The sequence below is a fragment of the Festucalex cinctus genome, chromosome 5 (genome assembly GCF_051991245.1).
Source record: "Festucalex cinctus isolate MCC-2025b chromosome 5, RoL_Fcin_1.0, whole genome shotgun sequence".
NCBI lineage: Eukaryota > Metazoa > Chordata > Actinopteri > Syngnathiformes > Syngnathidae > Festucalex > Festucalex cinctus.
Window position 1 is genome coordinate 23,164,452 of NC_135415.1, and position 13,651 is coordinate 23,178,102.

Genomic DNA, 13,651 nt, shown 5'->3' on the forward strand with positions numbered 1-13,651 from the left:
GCTAATGACAACACGAAGATTAAATGATGTTGAATATATCAGTACAGTGAACATGTGATGTCCTCAGTAGACCTCACGAGGCCTCAGCTCAGCAAGTAACACAAAATTGTGTTAGCGCATTAAAAGTGCTTTTGCTTTGGCGTGGAAGAGGGAGACGAATGATGAGAAACAATGGATTTAGTGAGACTCCAGGTGGAATGTTTTCTTATTTTTACAGTATTAGAAAGGTTAAGTTCTTTCTAAACTTGTGTGACAATTAAGGACAATTTAAAAAGGATGAGGTGTGACTCACCTTTGCAATATGTGCTCTGCATTGATTATTAAGTTTAACTTAACTTTGCGTCATAAAACACTGAGCATAATACAACCATAAACCAACAAAATCATATGTGCTCATTTGCTAAACTAATGTTAAAATATCTTTTTGGCAACAACTTTGACACCCTGGATTAACAGTATCATAATTCTGAATCACAACAATCTGCTTATTTCAATATTACAATTTAGTGCTTCAAATTACAATCACATATGTATACACCTTTCACATTCAGCATACAGTTAATCAATGGTTTAAGCCTGAGTTTGACCCCGGACCAGAGAATTTGTATTACTAGAGCAACCTGAAATTAGTCTAAAAATCAGAATTCCATAAATTCTTCTTGTTGTCACTCAATCACATAATAGTTATATTGTTAACATTTTGTTTTATATTGATTGTCATATCAAAGTTATCCACGTGACACTATCACTTTTATATTTCCACTAATTCGTTGTTTTTAGAAATGATCTATTTTTATATCTCTTTCTGTTTATTATACCCATTATTCCCAGATCTTTTTTCCCCCGATTCTGCACAACACCGCTAGAATCTTGAGAAATTGTTAAAAAGCTTATTTTTCAAAGGGGGCTGTACTCATTCACGTTGGACACTGTAAGTGATAGGCTGAGAGAAAAAAAATGTAGGATGTACCATAATATTAAATAAAAATAGAGTGTTAATAGAATGGTAAAAATATCTCAACTAAGTTAACAGAGTGAGAAGAGGGAGAAATGGCTGCAGGAACATAACATGAGTCACTGCTTAACCCAACAATTGAGTGTCAAGCAAATTCCATTTACCTACAGACATGTTGCTGCAGATCAGGCCATCCTAAGGCATGCTTTTCAGAAGCAAATTATAATGCAAAGGGTAAGTATTAATGTTCAAGGGGTGGTTCATTAGGAGCAGACATAACCTTAAGCTACTGTTCTGATGACAAGTCTACAACACTGTCTGCATAGTGGCGGTCGCCTCTGTTTCAAGTGTGGCGGCTAGAACAAGTAAATGCAAATGTATGCATGCCTCTGATCAGTTCACGTTGCTATGTGGAAGCAACACCCTCTTAGTAGTTAATGCCTGTATATTAACTGTGAATAAAAAAGGGTTAAGAAAAACTCAGGAAAAGTCTGCTAAAAACACACTCAATACATAAGACTTAGAAAGATCAACAAGCACAATCAAAATGTGATCATTTCAACAATTGAAGAAGATTCATAAGCATTTTAGCATGGTCATCCTTATATGTGCTAAAAGAGAAATGCTGTGCACTTACCCTGCTGACAACTGAAAAGTGACCCAAAAGGGGAAGCATGCAAAATGGCGCATGCCGGATATGAAAAGTGACAGCGTGCACCTACACTGCATGGTGCTGGCTGCTTTTTATTGAATCTAAGCCATGATTGCAGATCCTCTTAAATATTATCCTCATATTCCTAGAAGCTAAAAAGTGCAGCGGATCAGAGATCAACGTTATCAAATAATGCATTTCTTTGGGCGACGTAAAGACTTTAAATTGAGCCTTGAACCTACCTAATGTGAGATTTCAAACAAACCACAAGGCAAAACAGGAAGTGACATCAGCTCACCCTCCCTCCATCCATTAACGGATAATACTTGCGCGCACAAACACACATTCAACTTTTCTATTTCATTTAAGCGTGGTGTGTTAGTGCAGTGGTTCTCAACCATTTTTCAGTGACGTTTGCCCTGTGAGATATTTTTTTCAGCCAGGTACCCCTTACCAGTGCAAAGCATTTCTGATTAAAAATAAATAAATAAATAAAAAAATAGACTTCAAACCAAGTGCTGTGCCATCATTGTCTGTTTTTATTTAAAAATATGTAACTAAAAAAAATAAAGAATCAATTTAATTATGAATAAAACTTTGTGTACATAATAATTATCAACATTAAGCGGTTCAGAAAATGGATGGATGGACAAGTGTCTTCCTTTGGGCTCATAGTAAAGCTCTCAAAAAGAAATAATTAACAGAATTTTAAATAAAGTTTTCATGTGACTGACAGGTGATTCTACTGGCATATGACAAGTTGGGTCAAACCATTCTGATAAGGGGGAGGTGCTGGGTTTTTAGAACACTGAAACTGAATACCCTATTGAATATAAAATTAATTTTATGAATTTATATTTTTCTGAAAGATTAACAAAAATACTTTTGAAATATATTTTAATATCTCCCGTACCCCCCGGAGTGCCTTCCCTCAGGGGTACACGTACCTTCATTTGAGAACCACTGTACTAGTGGGTAGAAATTCTGCATTACAAGTTCTTACGTTCTCGTTAAAATTCTGGGTCAAGCCCTTCTGTAGTTTTCATGTTTTCCCTGCGCTTGCGTCGGTTTCTTCCAAGTACCTCCCACATTATAAAAGGATGCTGGTTAGGAAAAATAAAGAGACTTAATCAAAGGTGTAAATGTGTTTGTCTACATCAGTGATGGGCAAACTCTCGAGGGCCAGAGCCCTGCAGGTTTTGCATGTTTCCATGCTCCAACACAGCTGATTCCAATCAATAGAAGAACATTATTAGGCTTATACAGAGCTTGCTGATGAGCTGATCATATATATAACCTGCAGGACTCCGACCCTCGAGGACATGTTTTGCTCACTCATAGTCTATATTGTCTATATGTCCCTTGCGACTGATTGGCGACCAATCCAGGGTGTACACGGTCTCTCGCCGGTTAGTTCACCTGCAACCATAACAACGACAAGCGCTATAGAAAACTGATGGATGGATTTGTTTCTCATGCGAGTTGTAGAAGAAAATGGAGGGAAATCTGAAAACAAACGCGGAAACTGTCATCGCAGAGATTATGGTATTAAAAATCGCTCTCCCACATCCCAAATCCGGCCATATTAAAGATTTGCCCTTGTAAGCTGCAAGGTAGGCAGACCCCCACCCAGCCTAGCTCCTGACCCATTTCCCAAGCAGGTTAAGGATTAACCGTGTAGCACGCCGCCGCGAGCTAGAAAATAGATGAATGGTGCGAGGCGTCCTCCTTAATGCCTGTCAGCTGACTCGTTCAAGGATCTTCACTAGGGAGTGAGGGGGGCGGGGTAAATCAAAGGCATGGAGCGTACTCAGTCAGTGATAGTGAGTGTCAGGAGTGCCGCCTCGGAGCTTTGGAAAACTCAGCCGGCTCGAGCGAGATGTAGGTCGGCAAATGCGGAGAGGAAGGGCGGGAACAGAAAATAAAAGTGTGAAGAAAGGGTTCACAGGAGTGAGAGTGGGAACAAATCCCTCCGATGGATTACTGTGCATCATCCCGTCAGCTTCACACAGCCTGAGTCGCTCAGCTTGTCGCCAACTTTACAGCAGACGGAATCTCCCAAGTGTGTTAATGTGCGCTTCTCTTACGATTTTTCTTCTACGATTTTTTTTTTTTTACATCTTAACAGATTTTTAGAAAATGTGAGAGACAAAAACTGTTGTGTTCTTACTCCTCTTAAGGTGTACATAGGGAGGTGAACAGAGTACACTACAAACAAGACGATACCTCCAATGACAATCGCAAGTCTCCTCCCGCAAACCAACTGTCTCCCCGTAGTACCAAGATTGACCTGTGAGAGGTAGCATGGTGTGACGGGGCCTTCAATATAAATAAGGAGAATGGGCAGCAATAGAAGAAGAAATAGCTATTGCTCCATTTTCTATCACAATCACAGAGGCTGTTGATCGTAATTTATCGGTGTTGACCACACACACGGACAGTGACCGCAAAAGAAGATAGGAGAGAAAACTAAAATCCTTCTAAACATTCCACGCTACAGGAAACTCACTTATAATCTTTAATCCATCCAACAATTGGACCTTTAATGACTGATCGGAAAGGGAAACGCTGACAATCCACGCAATTGTGTTGACGGTGTTAAATGGGCTTTTGACAGAACAGCTTTTCTGCTATTTGCAGTCATGTACTCCAGTGCACTCCGCTTCTCTTCAAGATGTGATTACACAGCAATTAAATCCAAACAATTGACCAATTGTTCGTATCTGGTTCCTACAGTTTCCTCTTCGTTTCATTTTTATTTTGGTATGACACATGAGACACTAACACAAACACTCAACACAACTAGTAGCTCCTCTATTTGTGTCCAGCAATGGCTTTGGATCGTTTCCTTTCACATTCCAATCACGAAATCCATTGCTCATCACAAATTTGTGTTGACAAGACACAAAGACTTGTGATCATCAAATTCAAAAATTCAGCCTTGGCACAGCTGAGGCCACAGCACAATTGCTCAAGACAGTCTTTTAGAGACATCTGACAAATGAGCCTTTGTTTAGTTTCAAAAGGGGGGAAATATTTAAAAAAATAATTAAAAAAATAATTTTTTTCAATGTTTTACAATATTTGTAAAAATATTTTGGGATTTTTGTTGTTGTTTTTTTTCTGGGATTTTTTGCCCCATTCCCCCTGATTTTCATGGAAAACAGCAGTTTCACAGAGGAACTAAACACTTGATGCTGCGACACCAAAAGCCCAAGAAAAAGCTGAACAAACTCAGTTAAGAGTTCATCGCTTGAGGTCACTCACTGTATTTGTTTCATCGTCATGCAGCGTTCATTTCCATTGCAAGCAATGCGTGCAGTACTGGATGCTTGTTTTCTTATTTAGATTAATGAGTCACATGCTTCTGAATTACATAACACACTCAGTGGATACAAAGCACAACTCACCACGGTGAGGTACGTCGTGGTTGAGGCGTTGGAGTTTGACCGTCTGTGATAATAGCCATAGTTCCCACTGAAGTTTCGTCTGATCTCTGCCGATGAATGCCTGGAATTAAAACATGAAGGCAACGGTCAGGGGCAGCATGCCAATGTAGTGGAAACTGTGACCTTTCAAATAAGACCAACTTGTGCTCCACCACACATTGAACATTGTTTAAAATAATATTTCTCTGCATATTTCAACTTCACCAAGCACGTCATAGATTTTACTGAATGCTACAACTCCAGCTCCACCATTGTTCCCACTCGCATTAGTTTGAATTGCTCATCCAGGCCGATTCCATTCACACTATTGTTCCCTCCATACTACAGAAGCGCAACTAAGTTGAGGCTTTGTCACGTTGGCACCCCGTGGTATAAATAGGGGGTCCTGATTTAAGAGTCAGACTGCGGCAGAAAATCTACATGACATTGCAATGGAGCGTTACATACATTCAAGGACACTGGGAAGATACAAGTGGGTGTGCATGTGTGGTTAGTTGTGTGTTTGCAATGCCAAAAAGTGGGCAGGCCAGAGTGAAAAGAATAAACCAGTGAGGAAGTTTGTTGCAGCTCAACCTTTATGCTTCACTAACAAACAAACATGAATTAATATTTGCATTGGGTTTGACACTTTTAGAACAGAAGGTTCAAAGCTTTTACAGGAACTTTTATTATTTTTATTTTTGTCTATTATACATAATATATACAAATTATTTTTTTCTGTAAAGCTTTCCTTTTAGTATAGTGGCCAGCGACAATAATAGTTATTTATTGATTTTACAGTGACAGTTACAAATGTCATAATGCTATTAAAAACTTTACCTGAACACAACAGTTAATAAAGATTTTATAGAGGTAGCAGTTAAAGCCTTTAAGAAAACAAATTGCATTTTTTGCTGAAGGAAAAATTGTTTTGAAATTAGAACACCCAGTCACCTGGCATCATGGAATAAATTGTATTCCACTGTATATAGGTCTATTTTTTCTACTGACAGTAAAAGCTGCCATTTGAAGAGGAGTGTTGACTTTTTATATCCATGGTACAATAAAATGCAGACCGTGCCAGTGCTGAACTCACACCACAGCACCGCCCACTTGTTCATGTTAATGTCTGGTTCCAAATATATATGTAACAAGACCGGCGATCCAAAGTGTTGCTAATTACCACTATAAACCCTGTCTAAAGTGGAGGAGGACCAGTATATCAACACCACTCAAGCATCGTACTCATGATGCATCCTTATAAGATTCAGACATTTGATAAAATGTAAGCGCATTTCATGATTTTTGAAGAAAAAAACAATGTCCATTGACTGTACATACTGTATCTGACATTATAGGCATTACAAGAACAAATTGGTGACTGTGTGTTATCTAAAATGCAGAAAGATGTCGACCAAAATAGTCTGGAAAAATATTCCTTTTAAGTCACACGAAATGTTCTTTGACCTTTGTGGATCATTTTTGCAAATTATTCAAAAAAAATGGACCAGCCTCCGGAAAGTGTTAAGAGAAGGGGAAGTCTTAGAACTTAAATGCTCCATGGTAAAATCTCGCTGTTTTTAATTGTGACACACCTTCCATTTACAAACAATGTCACATGTTATGTTAGTAAAGACATGACATACCAGGAAGGTGAAGAAATGTACAGGTGGGTGAGCAGCATAGAGTTTTCAGAGCAAAGTCCGACGTTAGTCCTGCATTTTATGTAATCACAACTACTCCGCCTATCATTTGAAAATTGAAACCCCTGAATGGATACAGGCAAGGAGCGTTAAAAATCAGCCGACGTTAGTCCTGCATTTTATGTAATCACAACTACTCCGCCTATCATTTGAAAATTGAAACCCCTGAATGGATACAGGCAAGGAGCCTTAAAAATCAGCAGACACGAATACTGTATACTATAGTATATGTCATGTATACTGGTCACATACTAAAACCCACACTTCATACACACACTTGTGTTTATGTATGAACAAACATGTTGACCATGTTTTAATTGATGTCCAAGGAGTGGGCAGATGGAAGCACAAAACAGAGAAGAAACCAACACCCGAACCTCACCTTAGAGCACTTACCGGTAGTACACTAACTGTGAATGATTACACCAAACCATTCATGCAACACAACTGAACTGTAGATTCTGAAGAGGTTTGAATGTATGATAGGAAAAACAATGGAGACAAAATTCCCATAAGAAAAATGATAATTGAACTGATGTCTTCAAAAACCTTTACCAACTGTAGAGCCAATTTTTTAAGTATTATTTTATCATCCTTAATGGCCATATAAATATCAAAATAGGTTAGCCACAAGCTAATGCTATCAGCAAATGTTGGGTCTGCCTGTGTCATATTTTTTTTATGTACATGTACAGTACATGTCACAGCCTTCTTCGCTAAACAGTCCATCAAATTCATCTTTTGATGCTCGCTAAAATGAGCCCTGGTGAATTCTGCTGAGGTCTTGTGCGTTACACAAGAATGAGAGTTTTTGAACAACTTTTGAGTGATATTTTTCCCCCAAAAAAGACAACTGGGACCTCCAACTTTGGAGGTACTATCGCAGTTCATCAATTGTTTCTGTATAGTAAGTGACACTCAAGCCTTTCTGAGCATTCATATCATCTGTTTGGTCAACTTTGAGATGAGAGGATAACGGATTCATCATCTTGAACTAAATGAAGTAAACCATACATGAAAGGTATGAAAAAGGTAAACAACCGCTATACTGGAAGACTGTAATGCTCTGGTTTCACTGTTATGCAGCTACTGAGCCAACACAAAAGAAAAACGTTCAAGTTTTTCTGACTCAGACAGTGTATTGACCGATAATGACTGCGCTGGACTTGCACGCGCGGCAATTTAAGCCTTGTAAAATGTTTTTAACACTCCACTTCTAAAGGGACAAGCCCTAACCCTAAAACCACAAAATACACCGCAAATATCCCGACTACATACATTCCATAACAATAACCAAGACAAAGCCCTTATATAGCTATGTCATGACAAAACTTAAACTGAAGATTAAAAGTATCCTTTGCATGTGCACAAGCATATTCGCAAGCGCGCCCATTGTGGTTGCCTGCTACCATTCAAAACACAAAGTGCTTGGCTATAAAAAGAGCAGGCAAGTAAAACAGTAATCAGGCCTTGCCAGCAGCACACAGCCATTATTTCATCACAGAACACAAGCAGCCTGTGACTATTGTCTTCACTGGACCCTGCCATCGTTTGGCTGGAAAACACCCTGAAAAACAGATTTATCGGGCAGGTATTTGGGCAATCTCAAATTAGACCAATGGTCTGCTAATTTTGTTCACTACAAACTTTGGATAAAACTGTAGTAAACTGTCTAATGTTTGAGTGATAAAAACTGTGAAGACAATGATTGTGCAGTGGTAAAGAAACAATTACAATAGGATAGGAAGAGTTATGTGTTATATCACCATTCTGCTGTGTCACCCCAGTCTAGGACATCGGGACTTAGATCCCCGAGAACAAACACTAAGTCATTTCCCAGACGACTCACCCTTTCAGCTTGACGATGTCGTCCCAAAATAAAACCCGAGTGCAGCCAAGCAGCGGTGCATCGGCAACTCATGCTGCAACAGTGTAGGAGATATCCAAAATGTTTTTTAACAAGCTAACTTAAATGACAGGAGGACTGAGAGACTGCAACTAATGATTAAGTCAGGAAATAGTCACAAATATTGATGCCTGTTTCTAGGTGACATCATCAGACACAGTCACCACCCTGAAGACAAATCCACTAAGTCAGTTTGCTGTTCTTGAAAACAATAACCATGTAACATCATTACCAAAAAATTGTTGTTCGTGATTATTGCATAAAGACAACCCGATTAGGCCATGTTACAAATATAGAAGTGCAATGCTTTGGATGTAGACAAACTTGGAAATGGGCATAATAATAAAAAAAATGGATGGATGGATGGATGGATGGATGGATGGATGGATGGAACATGCTTTATGCACATGAATTTCTCAAACATAATTACTATTTGTATTGAATTCAAAATACATACTAGAAAGAAAAACACTGCCACTCCTGTCGCCCAAGTTCCCCCCCCCCCCCCTCCCAATAGCAGCTAATTTTGTTGCGTCATGTTGTCCTACACTACAGGCCTGCACTTGCTGTGTGTGCACATGGTGTGTTTTTGTCAGCATTTCTGCAATCATTGCGCAAGCCTTCCTGGATATGTGACAGTATCCCCCCCACTCCCTGCCTACACCCCCCCCCCCCCCCCACACACACACACACACAGCGGTGCATCGGCAACTCATGCACCCCCCCCCCCCCCCCCCACACACACACACACACCATTCTGCAACATTCTGAATGTTTGAATGGGAAACTCTGCTCTTGATTATCAGTATTTATTATGCATGTGTGTCAATCCTCTCCCCCTAAATCAGCTGGGATAGGCTCATGCCAGAATAGAGAGCTGGAATTTAGCTCTTCAGAGCATGTGCTCATGAGGTTTCTGAGTTCTTACAAAAAGTATTACACATTCATTAGTAAAAATAAAGCTCCATTCTTTTAATTATTAACTATGCAGAATGTGTGCCATATTTGTGCAGTGTGCCAATTTTACGGAGGAGGTTGCTCATAGGGATTTGAATGTCTTGATCAACAGAGAAAACACACCATTGTTGTTTTAGATAGATATATTTTTTGTAACTGTGAGGTAGATGAGCAAACTACTAGGAAGGCTACTCTGCTGCGCGGAGAGTCTCCCATCCAATCCATCCATCCATTTTCTAAAGTGTTGAACCTCATTAGGGTCGCAGAAGAGCTGGAGCCTATCCCAGCCAATTGTGCAAGAGGCTTGGATACATTGTGGACTGGTCGCCAGCCAACTGCAGGGCACATTTCGACAAACAATCATTCACTCAACCATCCACCTATGCACGAATTTGTGTTCAATTAACGCCTAACGTGTTGTGTTTTCGGAATGTGAGATAAAACATCCTAGCAGAGATTCAAACAAAGAACTTCTCGACTGTGAAGCAGACTAACAAACCACTATTCTATTGTGATGGCCAAAATTACTAAACTCCCAATTTCCTAATAACTTGATGGCAATGTGCCTTAATTGGTTAACTCATTCAAACCCAAAAACGTGTAAATATGTTTTGTAATATATTGTCCTCCCCAAAACGGATTTACACATTTTTTTATGTTGTTGTTTTATTATGCAAAAGCATATATAAAGCAATGGTCTTATTACAAAAAACGACCAGTAGGTGGTAGCAGAGTATAAGAGATCAGCCAGGGCCATGTTGCAACAAGCTCTTTTTGTCAGTGTTTTCACCAGGAATGTGAATATTGATGAAACTTAGCTTAACTATATTCTAATGCTAATCGCTGCAAAACGGAAACAGATACATATATACTTTTAGACTCTGATCTTTCTTTTGTAAGGTTCCATGTTTTTATAGCAATAGAACACAATATCCTGTGGACCTTACAAAATCAGTTAAAATCCAGTAAAACAGCTAGGAGCGAAACGGGTTGCTTCAGTGAAAATGGCTGGGAGTGAATGAGTTAGGTGTCACCATCACGACGCAAGACCATGGAAACAGCTTCCCCCCTCCCCGAAAAAGACCACCTTCCGTCATCTGATCCAAAGAGGAAGTGGAAGAATAACAGAGGATGGTATGGCGTACACTCCAAAGGGATTGTGGCAGCGGGATGCCCCTGCTGTGTGTCTCATCCTATCATATGTCTCCAGACTTTAATGGGCCTTACTGCTATCAGCGCCATCACGACTCCGCTTCCTGTCAGGGGCAGGCACGCACAAACACAGAAGAGAGCCAAACTGACCAAGACAAATCTTACTGTCAACATGAGTTTAATTCTTATTATTACATTTTTTGGGTATATTTTTATGGTTTTTAGTCAGCGCAAATCCCATGTAACTCAATCTGGACCACCCCCATTCACTTAAAAAGTATTGAATGGTAGCGGCCCGACAACCACAGCTGTCATCACACCTGTTACCATATGTTCATGATTACCTCTATGCTACTTCTCTTTACTTGCAAACACATGTTGTGCTATATAGCATTAAACACTACTTCTTCTTTCTGCCTTTTTTCTGCTTATGATGAAAAAAACATTTTGTGGTGGAAAACTGAAGTGAAACCACAGCAGCACAATGTCCACTAAACGATGTAAGCCTACACAGGATTTCCTTTCCAATTCATCTGGAATGGACTAAATGAGAATAAAATCAGGAAAAAGAGAGTGGCAAAGGTTTGCAACTCAAAAGATAAGCAGCTCAAGAACTATGACATCCAACTTCATCCATTACTATAAAATGCACAGACAGGTAAACGTCATTAATTTCACTGTTAAGCTTACCAAAAGCTGATTGAACATTACCGCAGCTGTTTAAAAACAAATTATATGATTTGTGAATGTTAGCACAGCAAACTAATGTAAGTCCAGATACTGAGTACAAAGTGGCCAATGTGAAAATAGCTGTAAATATTGTATGACTTGACTTATGACTTGCTTAAACTGGGTAACGACTTCATTTGACTTGCTTGAAATTTAGTAAGGAGTTAACTTAATTTGCTTGATTTTTGCCACAGTAACTCAGGACTATCTTAAAACTTGAAGGTTAAGATTTGAGGCTTACTTGCAACCTACTCCCACCTCTGTGGATAGAATATAGCATTTAAAATATATACTACCTCGACACAGTGTTAAAAATGGGTGCAAAAACTTATTAATCAATGAATTAGTCAGTAAGAATTCTGTCAACCGTGTGGAATTGAATGTTGATTAATGGTGCCGAACAATTGAGACCAAATGGAGTACACTACTTATTTGCAACCAACAAAAACACTGTTGCTTCAGTCTACAAAACAAACAAACATTTTCCCTATAGTCAAGGCCAAATGCGCATCCCTGTCAGACAGTGGATTTTTATTGTTTTCTTGATTCCATAAAGTAAACAATTCATCACATTTACACAATGTCACTAAACTGATAAATATTTATTCCATTGTGATTACGAAGATCATTTCACTATCAATGAGCATATCAGTGGCACACGTCCTTGGCGTAACAGCACCCTGCAAGCAGCTGCTCTGCTGGCGCATCACTGGATTCAGGCTGTGGCCCAAAAATCCCTCACATCCCTGTGCAGCTGAGCTCAGCGCTGCAAAGCAAAGCACCATCCTTGATGTGTCACGGATTATAAAAATAAAAAATGTCAGTGTGGTACATTCCCTCTGGAATGGATAAAGGATTTGGCATGATGATGAAAACAGTGGCACGTGAAAAACTGTTGTTGTAGTTGTTGTTTTAAAGTTGAAAGTCCATTAACAAACGGCAAAAAAGGGGATTAAGACAATGCTGGTTCTGCACTTTATAAATGAATGTTACAGTAAGCACTTTGCTTACTCTGCATCTCTCACATTGGACGACCATGTTGCAAAAGTGGAATGTGAAAACCTCTGCCAAGGCAGAACAATCATAATTAGGATCAGCAGCAACAAATTGTACACTTTCATAGCGACATACCTCCTTCATTTTTTTCTCGTTAAAATGAATGCATAATTCACTGAGAAATTTAAACAAATGTTAACACAAGAGTTTACAGATGTCTTAATAACTGAGTGACATGATTTTGTCAAAACACCCCGACCCCAAGGATCGAGAATTGCGTCACACGTTTCACCGTCTTCACCCTCACCACCGTTACATGCAAATGAGACACTACCCACTCCGTGTGGCTTGATGAGTCCTAAAAAAAAAAAGACAGTGTAAACTGCACATAAGCCCCCGTGATGACAATAAAAAGCATTCAATGCGTGTGGCGCATGCAACAAAAACATCTCTAATTTGTGGCACAATTCAGCAAAACTCAAGTCAACATAGTTGCTATTATAAATATTTAATATACTAATATACTTTTAACCTTGTACTGAGAGCTCCTCGTCATGGCTGACAAAAGCAGTCACCAATTAATTTTCAGTTTTCGAGTGTGTACCTACTGTGTAGCTGTTCTGTTGTTTTTTTCTTTTGTTTTTTTTTTCCCCCTAGACAACTTATTAATCATAATGCTAATTTGCTGTTAATAGCTGGGTGCCTTTCTCTGACCCAACGCTGTTGCAGCCAACCTTCTAAGAAAAGTGCACTGAACTTATTCGGTTCTTTCAATCGTGACGCTGTTTGTTTTTTTGTATTACGGTAAGTTAAACCTTGCTTGCTCTTTATATGCCATTTGTCAGTATGTCTGTGATGTCTTTCGAGATGGAAATGGAAGAGGATCAAAGTCAAGTGCCATACAAGCTTGAAGGTCGGCTTAAGTGAGGCAGTCAGTGTCCGGAGTGACTGTGTGTGAGCTGTGGCAGATAGCAGCTCTTGAATAAATGTGCATTTATAAATTGGTGAATGAGAGAACTGTGAATATGTGGGGTGGACTGTCTATCATATAATATCAGAAAACTTTTTTCCTGATTTCACAGTACATAGCAAAAAAAAAAAAAAGCATAATCTTTAAAACAGTGATGCCCATCTAGTGTGTGTAATTATCACAGTATATCTCTTATGGATGTA

The 13,651-nt window shown here is 39.2% G+C and overlaps 1 protein-coding gene across 1 annotated transcript in view; it reads right to left on the minus strand.

The window, feature by feature from the left end:
- The window catches only part of dock8 (dedicator of cytokinesis 8), a 66,469-nt gene that overhangs the window by 51,436 nt on the left and 1,382 nt on the right, over positions 1 to 13,651 (minus strand). Inside the window, exon 2 of the mRNA XM_077520522.1 lies at positions 5,018 to 5,117. Within this exon, the coding sequence (XP_077376648.1) occupies positions 5,018 to 5,117 (100 nt within the window). The remainder of the gene's footprint in view (positions 1 to 5,017; positions 5,118 to 13,651) is intronic.